The sequence below is a fragment of the Dama dama genome, chromosome X (genome assembly GCF_033118175.1).
Source record: "Dama dama isolate Ldn47 chromosome X, ASM3311817v1, whole genome shotgun sequence".
NCBI lineage: Eukaryota > Metazoa > Chordata > Mammalia > Artiodactyla > Cervidae > Dama > Dama dama.
The window spans coordinates 112,116,410-112,131,794 of record NC_083714.1 but is presented as its reverse complement, the minus strand read 5'-3'; the positions used below and the strand labels follow the sequence as shown (position 1 = coordinate 112,131,794).

Genomic DNA, 15,385 nt, shown 5'->3' with positions numbered 1-15,385 from the left:
AAAACAGTGTGGAGATTTCTTAAAAAACTGGAAATAGAACTGCCATATGACCCAGCAATCCCACTCCTGGGCATACACACTGAGGAAACCAGATCTGAAAGAGACACGTGCACCCCAATGTTCATCGTGGCACTGTTTATAATAGCCAGGACATGGAAGCAACCTAAATGCCCATCAGCAGATGAATGGATAAGAAAGCTGTGGTACATATACACCATGGAATATTACTCAGCCGTTAAAAAGAATTCATTTGAATCAGTCCTAATGAGATGGATGAAACTGGAGCCCATTATACAGAGTGAAGTAAGCCAGAAAGATAAAGAACATTACAGCATACTAACACATATATATGTAATTTAGAAAGATGGCAACAATAACCCTATATGCAAAACAGAAAAAGAGACACAGAAATACAGAACAGACTTTTGAACTCTGTGGGAGAAGGTGAGGGTGGGATATTTCAAAAGAACAGCATGTATACTATCTATGGTGAAACAGATCACCAGCCCAGGTGGGATGCATGAGACAAGTGCTCGGGCCTGGTGCACTGGGAAGACTCAGGGGAATCGGGTGGAGAGGGAGGTGGGAGGGGGGATCGGGATGGGGAATACGTGTAAATCTATGGCTGATTCATGTCAATGTATGACAAAACCCACTGAAATGTTGTGAAGTGATTGGCCTCCAACTAATAAAAAAATAAATAAATAAAAAATAATGTTGGGGAAAAAAAAAATAAAAAGAAAGCCATGCCAGGAGGTAGTAAAACTACAGAACATCGAAGACAAAGAGCTTAAAAAGTCCAGGGGGAAAGGAGAGATCACCTACAAAGCAAGGACAATTGTAGTGTCACCAGACTTCTCAAGATCAAACAACAGATGCCAAAAGAAAATGGAATGGTAACCATTAACCTAAAATTGTGCTCTCAGCAAAAGTAATCAAGATTGAGGTGGAAATGAAATATTTACAGATAACACCACCTGAGGGAGTTTATCAACAACAGACTACACTAAAGGAACTATAAAGGATGTAGTTTAGGAAGAACGAAAAATGCTCACCAAAGGATGGTCTGCAATGCAAAAGGAATAATGAACAAATAAATTTAAACATTTATGTAAATTCAAACAACAATGGTCATGTATTTTAAGATAATTTCAAATTTGTGGATTTAAAATAGGACAGAATAAAAATGCTGGGCATCTGTGTACATAAGCAGTCATCTCTAAAGAGGACAAGAAGGCACTAAAAGGCTGATGGTGTTACCTCTTGCTCTCCAGGGTGAAGGAAAGAGGTGTTAAGCACATGTACAACACGATCTCAAAGAAAGGAAGTCTAATTTTTGGACCGGAGAATCACTTTTGGATCAGGCTCTAAATACTAATGCATATAACACAGTTGCTTCAAAGAGGAACCTAAACCTACATGTCCAAATCTTATCCACTGGAGAGTTAACAGTAGTTCCACTTTCTCAAAAAATCATTTTTTGTCTACTTTAGTCCTCAGTGAATTCCCTTCTCAACTGCATTTACTGTAGCAGGTGTTAAGAACTTAATCACAGATTTGATCTTTCTTATTTTATCACTGAAATATTATATTGTTATTTATCAAACTCTAATTTCCTAGTTTATAAATAGTATATCACATTCCTGAATGAATTAGAGTAGTCAACTGTCATTTAACTTTGCAAGTATATATACATATATCTTATATCCCATGGTAGATGTCTTCCATATATCCTGGGACCCATATGATACTTCAGTTTATCTCCCATGGCCTCTAATAAGTCAGGATCTAAAGAGTAACTCAGAGATGCTCCAGCAACAGAGCTGTATAGTATAACTGAAGCATGTGGAAATGAATACAAGTGAGTGGAGGCCAACAGTGATTAAAACCAAAGACAGATAAATCATTTATATAAACCATCAATCAAACTGATTTTTTTCATATTCATCACATTATTTATTTATTTGTTCATTTATTTTTATTAGTTGGAGGCTAATTACTTTACAATATTGTAGTGGTTTTTGCCATACATTGACATGAATCAGCCATGGATTTACATGTGTTCCCCATCCTGATCCCCCCTCCCACCATTTTTTATATGGATCATAAAATACTATACTATATGAAAAAAAATCTAAGGTAGGAAAGAAAGAATTATATATGGAACTTACCTTGCCTGTGAATCATGCCCCCATGCATGATTCTTGCAACAATACAGTGATTTAGTTCATTCATTTTTAAAGTGATTCCCTGTAAAAAGTTAAGCAAAAATAGAATTACTATGAGAGGGCATTCTTTTTATATCTGTGACTATGCTGTAGATAACCTTAACTACAAAAGTAGGAAAACATTAAAGAAAATATGGAAAATGGAGGAGAAAACTCCACTATGCCATGACAGAAATATTAATTTTGATATTTTGGATACTCTAACAATAGCATACATATATATATTTTAAATTTTTTTTAGCTTTTTTGTTCTTTTTTATCTTTTTTTAAATCTTAAATTTTTTTCTTTTTTTCCTTTGTTTTTTTTAATTTATTTTTAAAATTTTTTATACTTTTTTTTAGCATACATATATTTTATATAATGCTTTTTAATCTTATAAGTATTTTCCATGTTGCTAATTCTCCACTTGGTCATGATGTATTTTTCTTTTTTGAGGTATGGATTTGTTTAGAATTTGTGCATCTAAATACAGAAGGGTTACTGGTCTGTAGTTTTCTTTACTTGCAAAATGTCTGGTTTTGGTATCAGGGTAATGCTAGTAGCTATTATACCTCTTCCTCCTTTTCATCAAAAATAGTAAGTTGTGAATTCTTTCCTTTTCAATGTTTTGGGAGGAGTCTGTGTACAATTGGTACTGTTTCTTTATTATATGTTTGGTAGAATTTACCAGTAAAGCCATTTTGGCCTGGAGTTTTCTTTGAGGGATTTTTTTAAAAAACTAACTTCGATTTTTAAATAGTATAGGGCAATTCAGTTTATTCCAAAGTGAGTTTTGCTAGTTTGTCTCCCAAAAAATGTGTCTATTTAATTTAGGTTGTTGAATTTATTGACATAAAGTTGTTTACCATATTTCCTTATTATTCTTTTTATATCTGTAGGATCTGTAGTAATGTCACTTCTCTTATGCATGATACTGGTAATTAGTGTCTTCACCCCCACACCTGATTGATCTCATCTTGTCAAAGGAAAAGCTTGTTTTATTGATTTTTTTATTGTTTCACTTTCTATTTCATTGATCTCCACTTCGATCTTTATTATTTCTTTTCTTTTACTCACTTTGGGTTTACCTTGCTCTTTTTTTTTTGGTTCTAGTTTCTTAAGGTAGAAGCTGAGGTCGTTGTTTTAAGATATTTCTTTTTTTTAAAGACTGGTATTTAGTGCTACACTTTTCTCCCTAAGTACTGTTTTAGCAGTATTCCACAAGTTCTGGTATGTTGTGATTTCATTTTCATTCACTTCAAAATACTTTAAAATTTCTCTTTTGATTTCTTCTTTCATCCATGGGTTATTTGGAATTGTATAATTTAGTATTTAAGTGCTTGGGGATTTCTCCTGACATCTTTCTGTTATTCATTTCTAATTTAATTCCATTGTGGCCTGAGAATATACTTTGATATTAATATAGTCATTCCAGCTTCCTTTTTATTAATGTCATCATAGTGTATCTTTTTCTAGTCTTTTCCTTTAAAATGATTTGTTTTTATTTATAAAGCATTTCTTGTGGGCAATATATAATTTGGTCTTGCTTCCCTCCTATACCCCAATCTGACAATCTCTACTTTTTAATTTGGGAGAATTTAGACAACTTATATTTAATATGATTACCGATTACTGATGAACATATCTTCTTGCTATTTGATTTCTATTTGTCCCATCTCTCCAATGCTCCCCTTTTCTGCATTCTTTTGGATTAGTTTATTTATTTTCATTCTATTTTCCCCTCCTGTTTTATTAGCTGTAATTGTTTTGTTGTTTTAGTGGTTGCTTTAGGGTTTATAGCATACATCTTTAACTTATCAGCCTACCTTCAAGTGATATTATACCATGTGAAATGTATTATAAGAATCTTACAACAGTATACTTCCACTTTCTTCCTTCTGACTTTTGTGCTGTTATATATTTTACTTTTACATGTTAAAAAATCCCAAACACATTGCTATTTTTGTTTAGACTTCCATTTACCTTCCAGAGAGATTTAAATGATAAGGATATCCTTTAACATTTATTACACTGTAAGTCTATCGAATTCTTTTTGTTTTGGTAAGTCTGAAAATGTCTTTATTTTGCCTTTTTAAAATTATTATTTTTTTAAATACTATTTTATCTTTTAAATTGATTTTTATTGGAGTATAGTTGCTTTACAATGTTGTGTTAGTTCCTTGCTGTACAGCAAAGCGAATCATATATATATATATATATATATACACATACATATAATATGCATAGCACATACATATATCCACTCTTTTTAAGATCTCCTTCCTATTTAGGTCACCACAGAGCATCAAGTACAGTTTCTTGTGCTAAATGGTAGGTTCTCATTAATTATTTTATACGTATTAGTGTACATATGTCAGTTCCAATTTCCCGATTCATCCTGCTCTCCCCCTTGGTAACCATAAGTTTGTTCTCTACATCTGTGACTCTGTTTCTGCTTTGCTAGTAAGTTCATCTCTACCATTTTTCTAGACTCCACATATAAGTGATACTATATTTGTTTTTCTCTGACTTCACTCTGTATGACAATCTCTAGGTCCATCCATATCTCTGCAAATGACACCATTTCATTCCTTTTTGTGGCTGAATAAAAATTCCAACAATATTCTAGTACACACACACACACTGTATATCACATCTTCTTTATCCATTCCTCTGTTGATGGACATTTATGTCGCTTCCATGACTTGGCTATTGTAAATAGTGCTACAATGAACACTGGGGTGCATGCATCTTTTCAAATTATGGTTTTCTCCAGATATATGTCTAAGAGTGGGATTGCTGGGTCATATGGCAGCTCTATATTTTAGTTTTTTTTGAAACTCCATACTGTTCTATATAGTTTGCCTTTATTTTATGATAGATAATTATACTGGGTTTAGAATTCTAAGTTGAGAGGTTTTTTTCTCCCCCCAGTACTTTAAAATTATTGTTTTCTTGATTATACTGTTTCTCATAAGAGATCTGATATCACTCTTATCTTTGTCCCCCTGTATGTAACATTTCCTTTTTATCTCTGTTTTTAAGATCTTCCTGTTTATCACAGGTTCTAAACAGTTTGATTATGATGTACCTTGGTGTTGTTTTCTTCATGTGTCTTGTGCTTGGGGTTCACTGTGGTTCTTGTATCTGCAGATTTATAGTTTTCATCAAATCTGGAATGTTTTCAGCCATTATTTCTTCAAAAACATTTTGTTTCTTCCTCACCCTCTTCTCCCTCATAGATTCCAATGGACCAAATATTAGGTGGCTTGAAGTTGTCCCACAGCTCAGTGATATTCTTTTCATTTCTCAAAGTTCTTTTTTCTTTCTGTGTTTTGTTTTGGGTAGTTTCTATTGCTATGTCTTTTGAGTTCACTAATCTAATTTTATTCTTCTGAAATGTCTAAACCGCCATTAATCCCATAGTGCAATTTTCCTGCTAATTCTAATACTGCTGTCAGTTATTTTTTTATTTCTATATTCTTAAGCTTTGTCCTGGGATGTAGTTCAGTTATTTGGAAAGAGTGATCCTTTGGGCCTTGCTTTCAGGATTTGTTAAGGCGGGTCTGGAGCAATTCTCTGTCTAGGGCTAATAATTCCTCATTACTGAGGCAAGACCTTCCTAAGCACTCCACACAATGCTCCTTGAATTGTTTTTTGTAGTCTGGGTGGTGGGAACAGACAGTGAGGGTCGGGCACTGTTCCCTCTCATCCTTTTGGATGGCCTTTCCTTGGCTCTGAGTAGGTTCCTGTCATAAACGTGCAGATCATTATTCAGATAAATACATGAGGGGGACCCTCTAGAGTTTTCTCTCTCTGCAGCTCTCTCCACTTCAGCACTCTGTCCTATGAATGTTACTGCTTTGGTCTTCCCAGGCTCTCAGCTCTGTGTCCTCAGGCAGTCTGCCTGCTCTGCCTCGGTTTCCCCTCACCATGCTGTGACCTGGAAACTCTCTCATGTCAGTAAGGTGGGACAATCACTGGGCTCCCCTTATTTGCTTCCTGTTTCTTAGGGATCACTGTCCTTTGCTGCCAGATGCCCAATATCTTGAAAACAGTTCTTTCATTGTTGTGTGTGTTCTTTTATGTTGTTGTTGTTTCAGGTGAGAAGGTAAATCTGTTCCCTGCTACTCTATCTTTTTCAGAAGTGGAACCTCTGTATACTTAATGCCAGAATACTATTCTATGGAATAGATTACAACTTTTTGTCTTTAATTACAAGCCTTCTGGACTGGTGTTTTTAAAAAAATATTTATTTATTTATTGGCTGTGCTGGGTCTTCATTGTTACATGCAGGCTTTCTCTAGTTGTGATGAGTGGGGATTATTCTTTAGATGTGGTGTGTGGGCTTCTCGCTGTGGTGGCTTCTCTTGTTGTGGAGCACGGGCTTTATAGAGCGGGGCTTCAGTAGTTGCGGCTCGCAGGCTCTCGAGCGCGGGCTCAGTAGTTGGGGTGCATGGACTTAGTTGCCCCATGGCATATGGAATCTTCTTGGATTAAGGATCAAACCCATGTCCCCTGCATTGGCAGGCAGATTCCCAACCACTGGACCACTGGGGAAGTCTGATTACAACTCTTACTTTCCAGTTATTCACCATTATAAGACAAGCTTTCATAAACATATCTTTGTACTAGACTTGGTTGATTCGAAGAATCACATGGAGACCTTTTAGATAATACTGATTTTTAATTTCACTCTTTGGATTAGTCTGGAATAGAGCCCAGATCTATATTTTTAACAAACTCCCTCAGTGAAAACTGGTCTTGAATTTGAGATGATTGGGGGTAGCAGGACTCTGTCTTATCTTCTTCACTGGAAAACAGCACTCTGTTAGAAAGTTCCATGAAAATATTTGAGACTTTATAATCTAGACCCTGCCTGAATTTGTACAATTCTACAACATATAACTTTGCACAGTTCCTATTTTGTGGCTCTTAGAAGTAGTAAGCAAGCAATTAAAAAGAAACTGGTTTCCCAAATGTTTCTAGTCCCACATTCAACTGTACTGCTCAAGTTTCATTTCCAACTTGTACATTCAGTCAGCACATATGGTTACCAAGAGAGGTGCTCCTGGAAAAATGCTGTAAATTAATGTGTAAGTCAAATCTAATTTCATAAGGGAAATGATAGTACAATGAAGGTTCCATTCTTGAAATTACCAAATTAGCATATTCATTTAACCAATATTACTGTGAACCTGTTATATGGCAGATACTCTGCTAGGCATGGAAGTGAATGAGATAGACAGACAAAAAAAAAAAAAAGTAGGCAGCCCTATGAAAACTGAGTTTCAGGAAGGGGCAATGTCTTGTCTGCTACTACGTCACTGGCATGCAGTGCAGTCACGTGCACATCGTTGTTCAGCTGCTCAGTCATCTCTGACTCTTTGCAACCCCATTGTCTCCTCTCATGGCCAAGGAAAGTTCACCTCAAATCAACCGAAGTTAATATTTATTATTTTGTCTGCTTCAAACGTTTCTCTGCAGAGAAGAATTGACTCATGTTTTCTCTGTTCACAAGTTCCCAAATTCCAGGGAAAGGCTTGGCCCAGCTACTGCTGAACCTAGCCCAGCTTGCTATAAACTCCTGGCTTTCCCTTGTTTATATAAGCTTCTTCCCAATTGTCTACGCTATTTGAAGTTCAGTGTTTAACACATGCAACTATGGGAGTTTCCCAGTCAATAGAGAAATAATTAAAAGTGTGATGTTAAAAATGGGAAAACAAGGGTGTAATGTGAATATATCACCCTTGGGGGATGGACCTAGCATACATAGTTGGATATATTTTAGAAGGTCCAAAAAGCAAAAGAAATCATACAAGTATATGCTGCATGATACTATGTTTTTTAACAGGACAAATAAGCAAATAAAGTTGTATTAAATGTAAAACTATAGAAAACTAGATTCCTGAAAATATATTTCAGATAAAATAATTTCCATTTTTATGGCAACCAATTAAAGGGAGAAGAACTACACACCTTCACTAGGATCATAGAAGATGGAAGAGAGAAGGGCTTCTTTAAGGAGACTTTTGCGGAAGACTCAAGGCTATTTTATGCATGTGGAAAAATGTAACTCAGGGGTACAGATTTATGCTTTTACTCAGTCTATGTTTCTAATGTAGTTAATCTTTATACAGAACATCAAGCAACTGCCACTGGATTGCTTTAGAACATGACGATCAGAAGACACTTCTGGGCCTCCTCCTCCTCCTTCTTTTTTTAAAGTCTTTATTTAATCCATTACAATACTGCTCCTGTTTTGTTTCGGTTTTTTTGGCCATGAGGCATGTGGGATCCCAGCTCCCGGACCAGGGATTGAACCTGCACCCTTTCTATTAGAAGGCAAAGACTTAACCACTGGACCACCAGGGAAATCCCTGGGCCTCCTTCTTGTGGTCCCTTCCACTTTCTTATCTACTCTGATTGGCTGAACATCACCCCTTCTCCTGCTTCTCTGACACAGCCTTTCCTTCCCTATAGTTCTGTCATAATCGCACCTGTTAAACAAACTGTGCTAAAGTACATATCTACTTGTTTAATGTAGGGAGCCCTGCGACTTTCCTGGTGGTCCAGTGGTTAAGTCTCTGTGCTTCCTGTGTAGGGGGGGCAGGTTCTATCCCTGGCTGGGGAACTAACAGCCTGCATGCTGCACAGAGTGGCCAAAAAAAAAGTAGGTAGCCCTATGGAAACTGAGTTTCAGGAAGGGGCAATGTCTTGTCTGCCACTACGTCACTGGCATGCAGTCATCTGCACATTTTTGTTGTTCAGCCGCTGTCTTCTCTGATTCTTCACAATCCCATGGACTGCAGCATACTAGGCTTGCCTGTCCTTCACTATCTCCCAGAGTTTGCTCAAACTCATGTCCATTGAATCGATGATGCCATCCAATCATCTCACTCTCTGCCACCCCCTTCTCCTCCTGCCCTCAATCTTTCCCAGCACCAGGGTCTTTCCTGCACATAGTAGGTACTTAAAAACATTTGCTAAATGAGTGAACGAATATATGAAATGAATGAGGGGAGTGTTAGACTTTCAGAGCTGGGTAGGATCTGGGTAGGTAGAAATCAAGCACACTTTTGGTCATACTTGCTAAGAAAAGTATGAGCAAAATGAGGCCTCCACAGACACGAAGTGATTTGCCTGAGGGACCCAAAGCTGCTACTGCCTGGACTCTTAAGTCAAAGAGTTGCTTGGTGAGCACCAGAGGGGTGAGGTGACGTGCATGTCCCATGTCTGCTGTAAGTACTGAGATAATACAGTCTAACTGGCAAAGAACAATAAGTGAGAATTACAACCTGAATGTCTAGGGTTGAGGGCTTTCTGGAAATTGCCATCATAGGATCACTGCTCTGTAATTCTTCCTTTAACCTGGAAAGCAACTGGGCAACTTTCCTAAGTAATCTGTTTTCCTATATCCCAATATCCCTTTTCTATGCTCTGAGGAGCAGATAGGAATACATACATTTGAATGTTTTCCTAAAGAAATCATTCCTCCTAAAAACTGGAACTTTCCTAATACTCCCAGTCTCAATGGGTAGCATCACTGTTCATCTGGCTGTGAAAAACCTAAAGCTTAGGGTCATATTAGACACTTACTTCTGCCTCAGTCCCCATTGTCAATCCATTCTCAAGGTCTCCTGAATTACTCTTTTATTGAATCTATTCCCTTCTTTCCACTCGACATCCATCCCTCTCGTTCAGAGCTCCATCATCTCTCCCATGTATTACTGCAGTTACAGTCTTTTAACTGGTCTCTCCCTAGCCACTCTTGTCCCCCTCTAATCCATCTTCTAGAGTGCTTATTTCTAAAATGAAAATCTGATTTTATCTCCCCGCTTAAAACTCTTTAATAGCCTCTGTTTTTAAAATAGATAACAAAATCAATACTTATGAGGTCCTCTTCCTGACACACATCTTGTTTTCTACAGTCTAGCTGTGGTGCCTTCTTTCCATTTTGAAACTGGGCTAAGAGCCTTTCACTAGCAGGTTTCTGCATATGCTACTTTGTTTGGCTGGATGGTCTCCCCTCTCACTGCCCCCTCTGTGCAGTTAACATCAAGGAGTCTTTCCTTGATCTTCCCAGTCTATGTAAATTCTATGAGGATGAAGCAGGGTTCAGCATCAGTTCTATTCCAATGCTACACCTAAGAACTGAGAAGGTGAATTCATACTAAACAGGTAGGTGTGAATGGAAGGAACTTTAACAATGGCACTCAATTCTTTGAATGTCTTCCGAATTAGTCTTCCTCTAATTTTGTTGAAGGCAAAAGATCTGGACACCACTCGACTTGTAAAAGGAATTTGAGACGTTCACCTTTTCAACACCAATTCCAGTATTTCACACTGGACCCTTTCTCTGCTGTCCCAGAGGTCTTTACACGCTAGACTAATATATCAGGTCTGTCCTTTTTTTGTTGATGTTGAAGAGCAACTGTGTAAGGAGAGGTGGGAAGGAGAGCCAACACACCTTAGGCACGGTGTCAGGCAGGACAATTTTAGGTGGGGGTGGTGGGGGCGGGGGTATGGTGGTGGCCTTGAAATGAGGATCTGGAAACCAATTTCTTGAAAATTCTCTGCACCCTCCTTTCCTCCCCACCTCTACTAGTATAGGTTGAAGGTAGCTGCTCGAACTCATGCTGGGATTTTATGAGAATACAGGAGATTTTTTCCCCCCCACTTACCATTGGTTCATCTGTGTTCTTTTGGAACTGGACCAGGCGAACTCTGGTCACGTTCTCCATATCCATGTCTCCGTTTGCGCTTTCTGGAGAATCACCATTTAAATAGGGAGAAGTGGGAGGAGGTGTAACCCTCAACGCTTCATCACTGTAAACTTCATGAGCCACTACATCGTGAGTCTGAAGTAAGGCCTGATATTTTATGAGGGAAATAAAATATTAATAATAGAACTGTTTCAGTAGGAGTCTATTACATAAACACATATAAAATTATTCTTTGCCTCTCAAAGGTATCTCTCATCTAAAGAGAATTCAAAGCACATTACACCTAGATAGAACCATGCCATAATTTCTTTCTGACACATAATCATGACAGATGGAGCTTCCCAGGTGGCACTAGTGGTGAAGAACCTGCTTGCCAAAGCAGGAGACATAAGAGACAGGGATTCGTTTTCTGGATCAAGAAGATGCCCTGGAGGAGAGCATGGCAATCCACTCCTGTAGTCTTGACTGAAGAATCCTAAAGACAGAGGAGCCTGGCGGGCCACAGTCTCTTGGGTCACCAAGAGTCGGACATGACTGAAGCAGTTGAGCATGCACAATCATGATGGAGTTTTAAAAATGAAGGAACAAAGGAAAGAATGAGTGAGCCAATCAATGAATGGATGTGTTTGTTCATTATCTGGGTAAGAGGTGTTGTCTGATGCTCTAAAAAAATGTCCAACTAACTTGCTCAATTAAAGGCTGACATAACACAATTTGAAATAATTGAGCAGAAAGAATCTTTTGTACATAGAGCTGGCAAATTTGTGCTGGGGCTTAAAATGAAAACAAATTTAAAGAGAAACAGTGCAATAATTGGTGCCTTGAGCAAATATCTTTTACCAGTGGTATTAACAATAACTGCTATATAATGCAAAGGATAATTTATAATGTACAACTTAGTAAAAGAAATAAAACCACATACAAACGTATCTGAAGAAATGTAATTTCCCCAAATATCACATGATATGGAGCTCAAAATCTTAAACCTAGTTACTGTTTTTGCTCATTTCTACTTTTTGGAGCACTAAACAAAAAATAAGCTGACAGTTATTATCATGACTTCTTTTTGCAAAGTGATTTCTTTGTGTTGATATCTCCATATGTCCTCTTGGTGAAACTGGGTAATAAACATCCTTTGTTTCCCTGAAAAGGCTATTCTTCCACTTACTGTACATTTCATGCCATCATAAGAAAGTTTTTAATAAGAATAAATATTTTAGCATTTCTACTTCAAAGAGAATTTTACAGTTGAATATCAACGTATTTGGCACTTTATACATTATGTTTTCTTGTGAGCTAACTATAAATTCAGTTCTTTTTTAATCTGTGATCTGTAGGGTAATGAAATATCTGAGATAATGAAACATAATTAAAATTGCCTTCACAGCATAACCTGTAGCATCTCAAGTTATTTAATTAAAAGATTTACCAAAGTCATGACTCGGCTATTTTCACTTTTCAGTTATATATATGAGGCAAAAATAAGGTAACGATGTGGTAAAATCATAAAGATGATGGTGTTGATTAGTCATCAATAGAGCGTATGCTCTATTCAATACCCATCTGAATTTATAATAGAAATGGCAGATATTTGCAAGATCTCAGAGGGCTGGTATAGGCTCCGAGGGACAGTAAGTAGCACACTTTGAAAGCAAGCCTCCACAGTGGCCCTGGGGACCTGGGCTTCCTGACCTGTGTCCTGGCTACACCCTACATGAGTACCCCTGGCCAAAGTGGTGGTGGCTGTGCTATGTGGGGAAATCCTTCTTTGGCTGGTTTAATTATAGCCTCTTAAGAGACTAAGATTTAACGCAGAAAGCAAAAATTAATTATAGGTGAACTGAAAAACTTCATCTGTTAAAATCAGGTTCATTGTATTAATTATAGGGCTTCCCAGGTGGTGCTTGTGGTAAAGAACCCACCTGCCAATGTGAGAGACATAAGAGACGCGGGTTCTATCCCTGGATTGGGAAGATCCCTTGGAGGAGGGAATGGCTACCGACTCCAGTATTCTTGCCTGGAGAATCCCATGAACAGAGGAGTCTGGCGGGCTACAGTCCACAGAGTTGTAAAGAGTTGGATATGACTGAAGCAACTTAGCATGCGTGCATTAATTATAGATCCGTTTTCTATAAACAGTGAATATTAAAAAATATGCCTTGTACGACCAGAGGATATATGCCTAGGTAAACAGAGAACCAAGTTTCATTAGGAAAATGCTAGTTACATGGGTTGGAGAAAGTGTTTATACTGTTTTTTGCAAACAGTTTCTATCCATCCTTTTAAATTATATAAGCAAACACTTATATTAATGTTTTATTTATAAGGAAGGATAAGACCACAATCACAAAAATACCAAATTTGAACTGTAAGAGAAAAATCCTTAAATTATATCACCAAATGAGGTCATACTTGATACTAACTTTTATTTGCTACTGTAAAAGACTGCTACCACAAAATGAAACTTTTATCCAATACATACACAAACAAAAAAAGGGGCCACTTACAGATTGTCAAAAACGTCATTAAAAGAGTATGCCAAATAAAAAATAGAGAAATTAGAGTTTGAATATTTTTCTTCAAGTATGTTATGAGGTGATTCAGCAATTGTTACTAAGCTGAAATAGCTATTATATTTAATTACATAAGAAGAATCATGTAAAAGGAAAAAGACAATTTTATGTTTTGTATGTAAAAGGGATATGGACAAGACAACTAAGAACTTCAGACTAGAGTGGGAAAAATTCATTTAAAATTTACAGGAAAAAGAAATTTTAGGTTTGAAAGTGGTTCTTCTTGCTTCTTAATTACAAATCATAAAATTTATCACTCAATAATGAAACTATAACCACCTTGTTTTTATTGAGAAAGTAAGATACAAATTTCAAAAAATAAGATTTAGGACATAAAATTTTAAAGGAAAAAAAATCAAAGCATAGACATTCAATTCTGTTTACTGTCTTTATCCTTAATGTTTTATATTTTACAAATGCAATAAGCAAAGGATCTGTTCTCTTTAAAAAAAACCATTATCTTTAAAATGTAATAACTGAAAAAGGATAGTGTGCTAATATTTTTTATCATGACCTCTTGAGTACAGAATTTAAAAAATCATTTAAACCTATACTTTCTTTTAATTACTATAAATATTTATAAGTATCTGTATTTTTAAATGTAAGGTAACCCAATATTAAATCCTCATGTTTTAATGATCAGAAAGCAAAGAAAAAGTCAAATAATTGAAGAAATAAGTACAAAATTATACACTAAGAACAACTCCCAAACTTTGTATAATAAAAATTATAAATTAAATTTTTTTCCTTTATTATTATTTCTTTAACAATACCAAAAATTTGAAATCATGATCTTAAAATGCTTTTAAAATAGAAAGCTCTAGCATTTAAAAGTTTAACATAGTATACACAGCTCAGAATTATACCTCCCACACAGAACATTATCCAAACATATGCTTATTTGGGAATGACCACTGAGTTCAAATTAAGTTTATAGGAAAATCAATCCTTGTTACAAGTCATTTAAGAGCACAGCGTTTGGAGTCAGAAAGATCTGGATTTTGAACCTCCATGAGGCCACTTACTAGGTAGGTGACCTAAAGCAAGCCTCTTAGCCTTTCTAGGGTACAGTTTCCTCTCTGAACTGTAAAATGTAATTAATCACATTACCTCACATCTCAGCCATCAACAAGTCCGTGTTCAACCATCTCTAAAGCAGAATCCCAGTCTGCTCATTTTCCATCAGCCCCATCCTTCTCCAAGCCTCTACCACCTCACAGAAGCCTCCTAATTGGTCTCCCTCTCTTAACTCTTATCCTCACCACAGTCCATTCTCTACACAACAGCTCTAGCAATCTCTAAAAAAGCACAGGTCTAACAATATTTTCCTGCTTGAAGTCACTGTCACCTGTGCAATCAGGAGAAAATCCAGATTCCTTACCATGGCCCCGAAGGCCCTTTTGTGGTCTGGCCTCTGCCACTCTCCCCTTTGTTTACTATATCCCAGCCACAATGGCCTTTCTTCTGTACTCTGACCCTATGAAGCTCTTTCCTGCCTCTGGGCCTTTGCATTTGCTCTTCCCCATGCTTGGACATTCAGAAAGCTGATTATTTCATAAAACAAGTCTCAGCCCACATGTTAACTCCTCAGAAGGCCTTTCTCCTAACTCTCTGAAATAGCTTCTCCTTTACTATCATCTCTGCCCCATTGTCCTGTCTTTTTTTCATAGTTATTATCACTATATGAACTTATCTTGTTTGTTCACTGGCTCACTGTGTGTCTCTAGTTCACCTATCCATGCCCCACCTAGAATGGAAGTTCATTGATCCTATTCACCACTACCCTTAGTGCCCAGCACGGTGTCTGGCATACAGTAGGCATTTACATATTTGATAAGTAAATGAAAATGTCTTTTAAGCATCTAGCTGGGTGTTCAG

General features: G+C 36.9%; 1 protein-coding gene across 12 annotated transcripts in view; it reads right to left on the bottom strand.

Annotated features, from left to right (window-relative positions):
- Positions 1-15,385, bottom strand: part of CASK (calcium/calmodulin dependent serine protein kinase) — a 386,525-nt gene that overhangs the window by 47,888 nt on the left and 323,252 nt on the right. For all 12 annotated transcript variants that reach the window (XM_061136699.1, XM_061136701.1, XM_061136702.1 and 9 more), the window contains 2 exons: positions 10,893-11,081; positions 2,172-2,250 (listed from right to left, as the gene is read on the bottom strand). In XM_061136699.1, the coding sequence (XP_060992682.1) occupies positions 2,172-2,250; positions 10,893-11,081 (268 nt within the window). The remainder of the gene's footprint in view (positions 1-2,171; positions 2,251-10,892; positions 11,082-15,385) is intronic.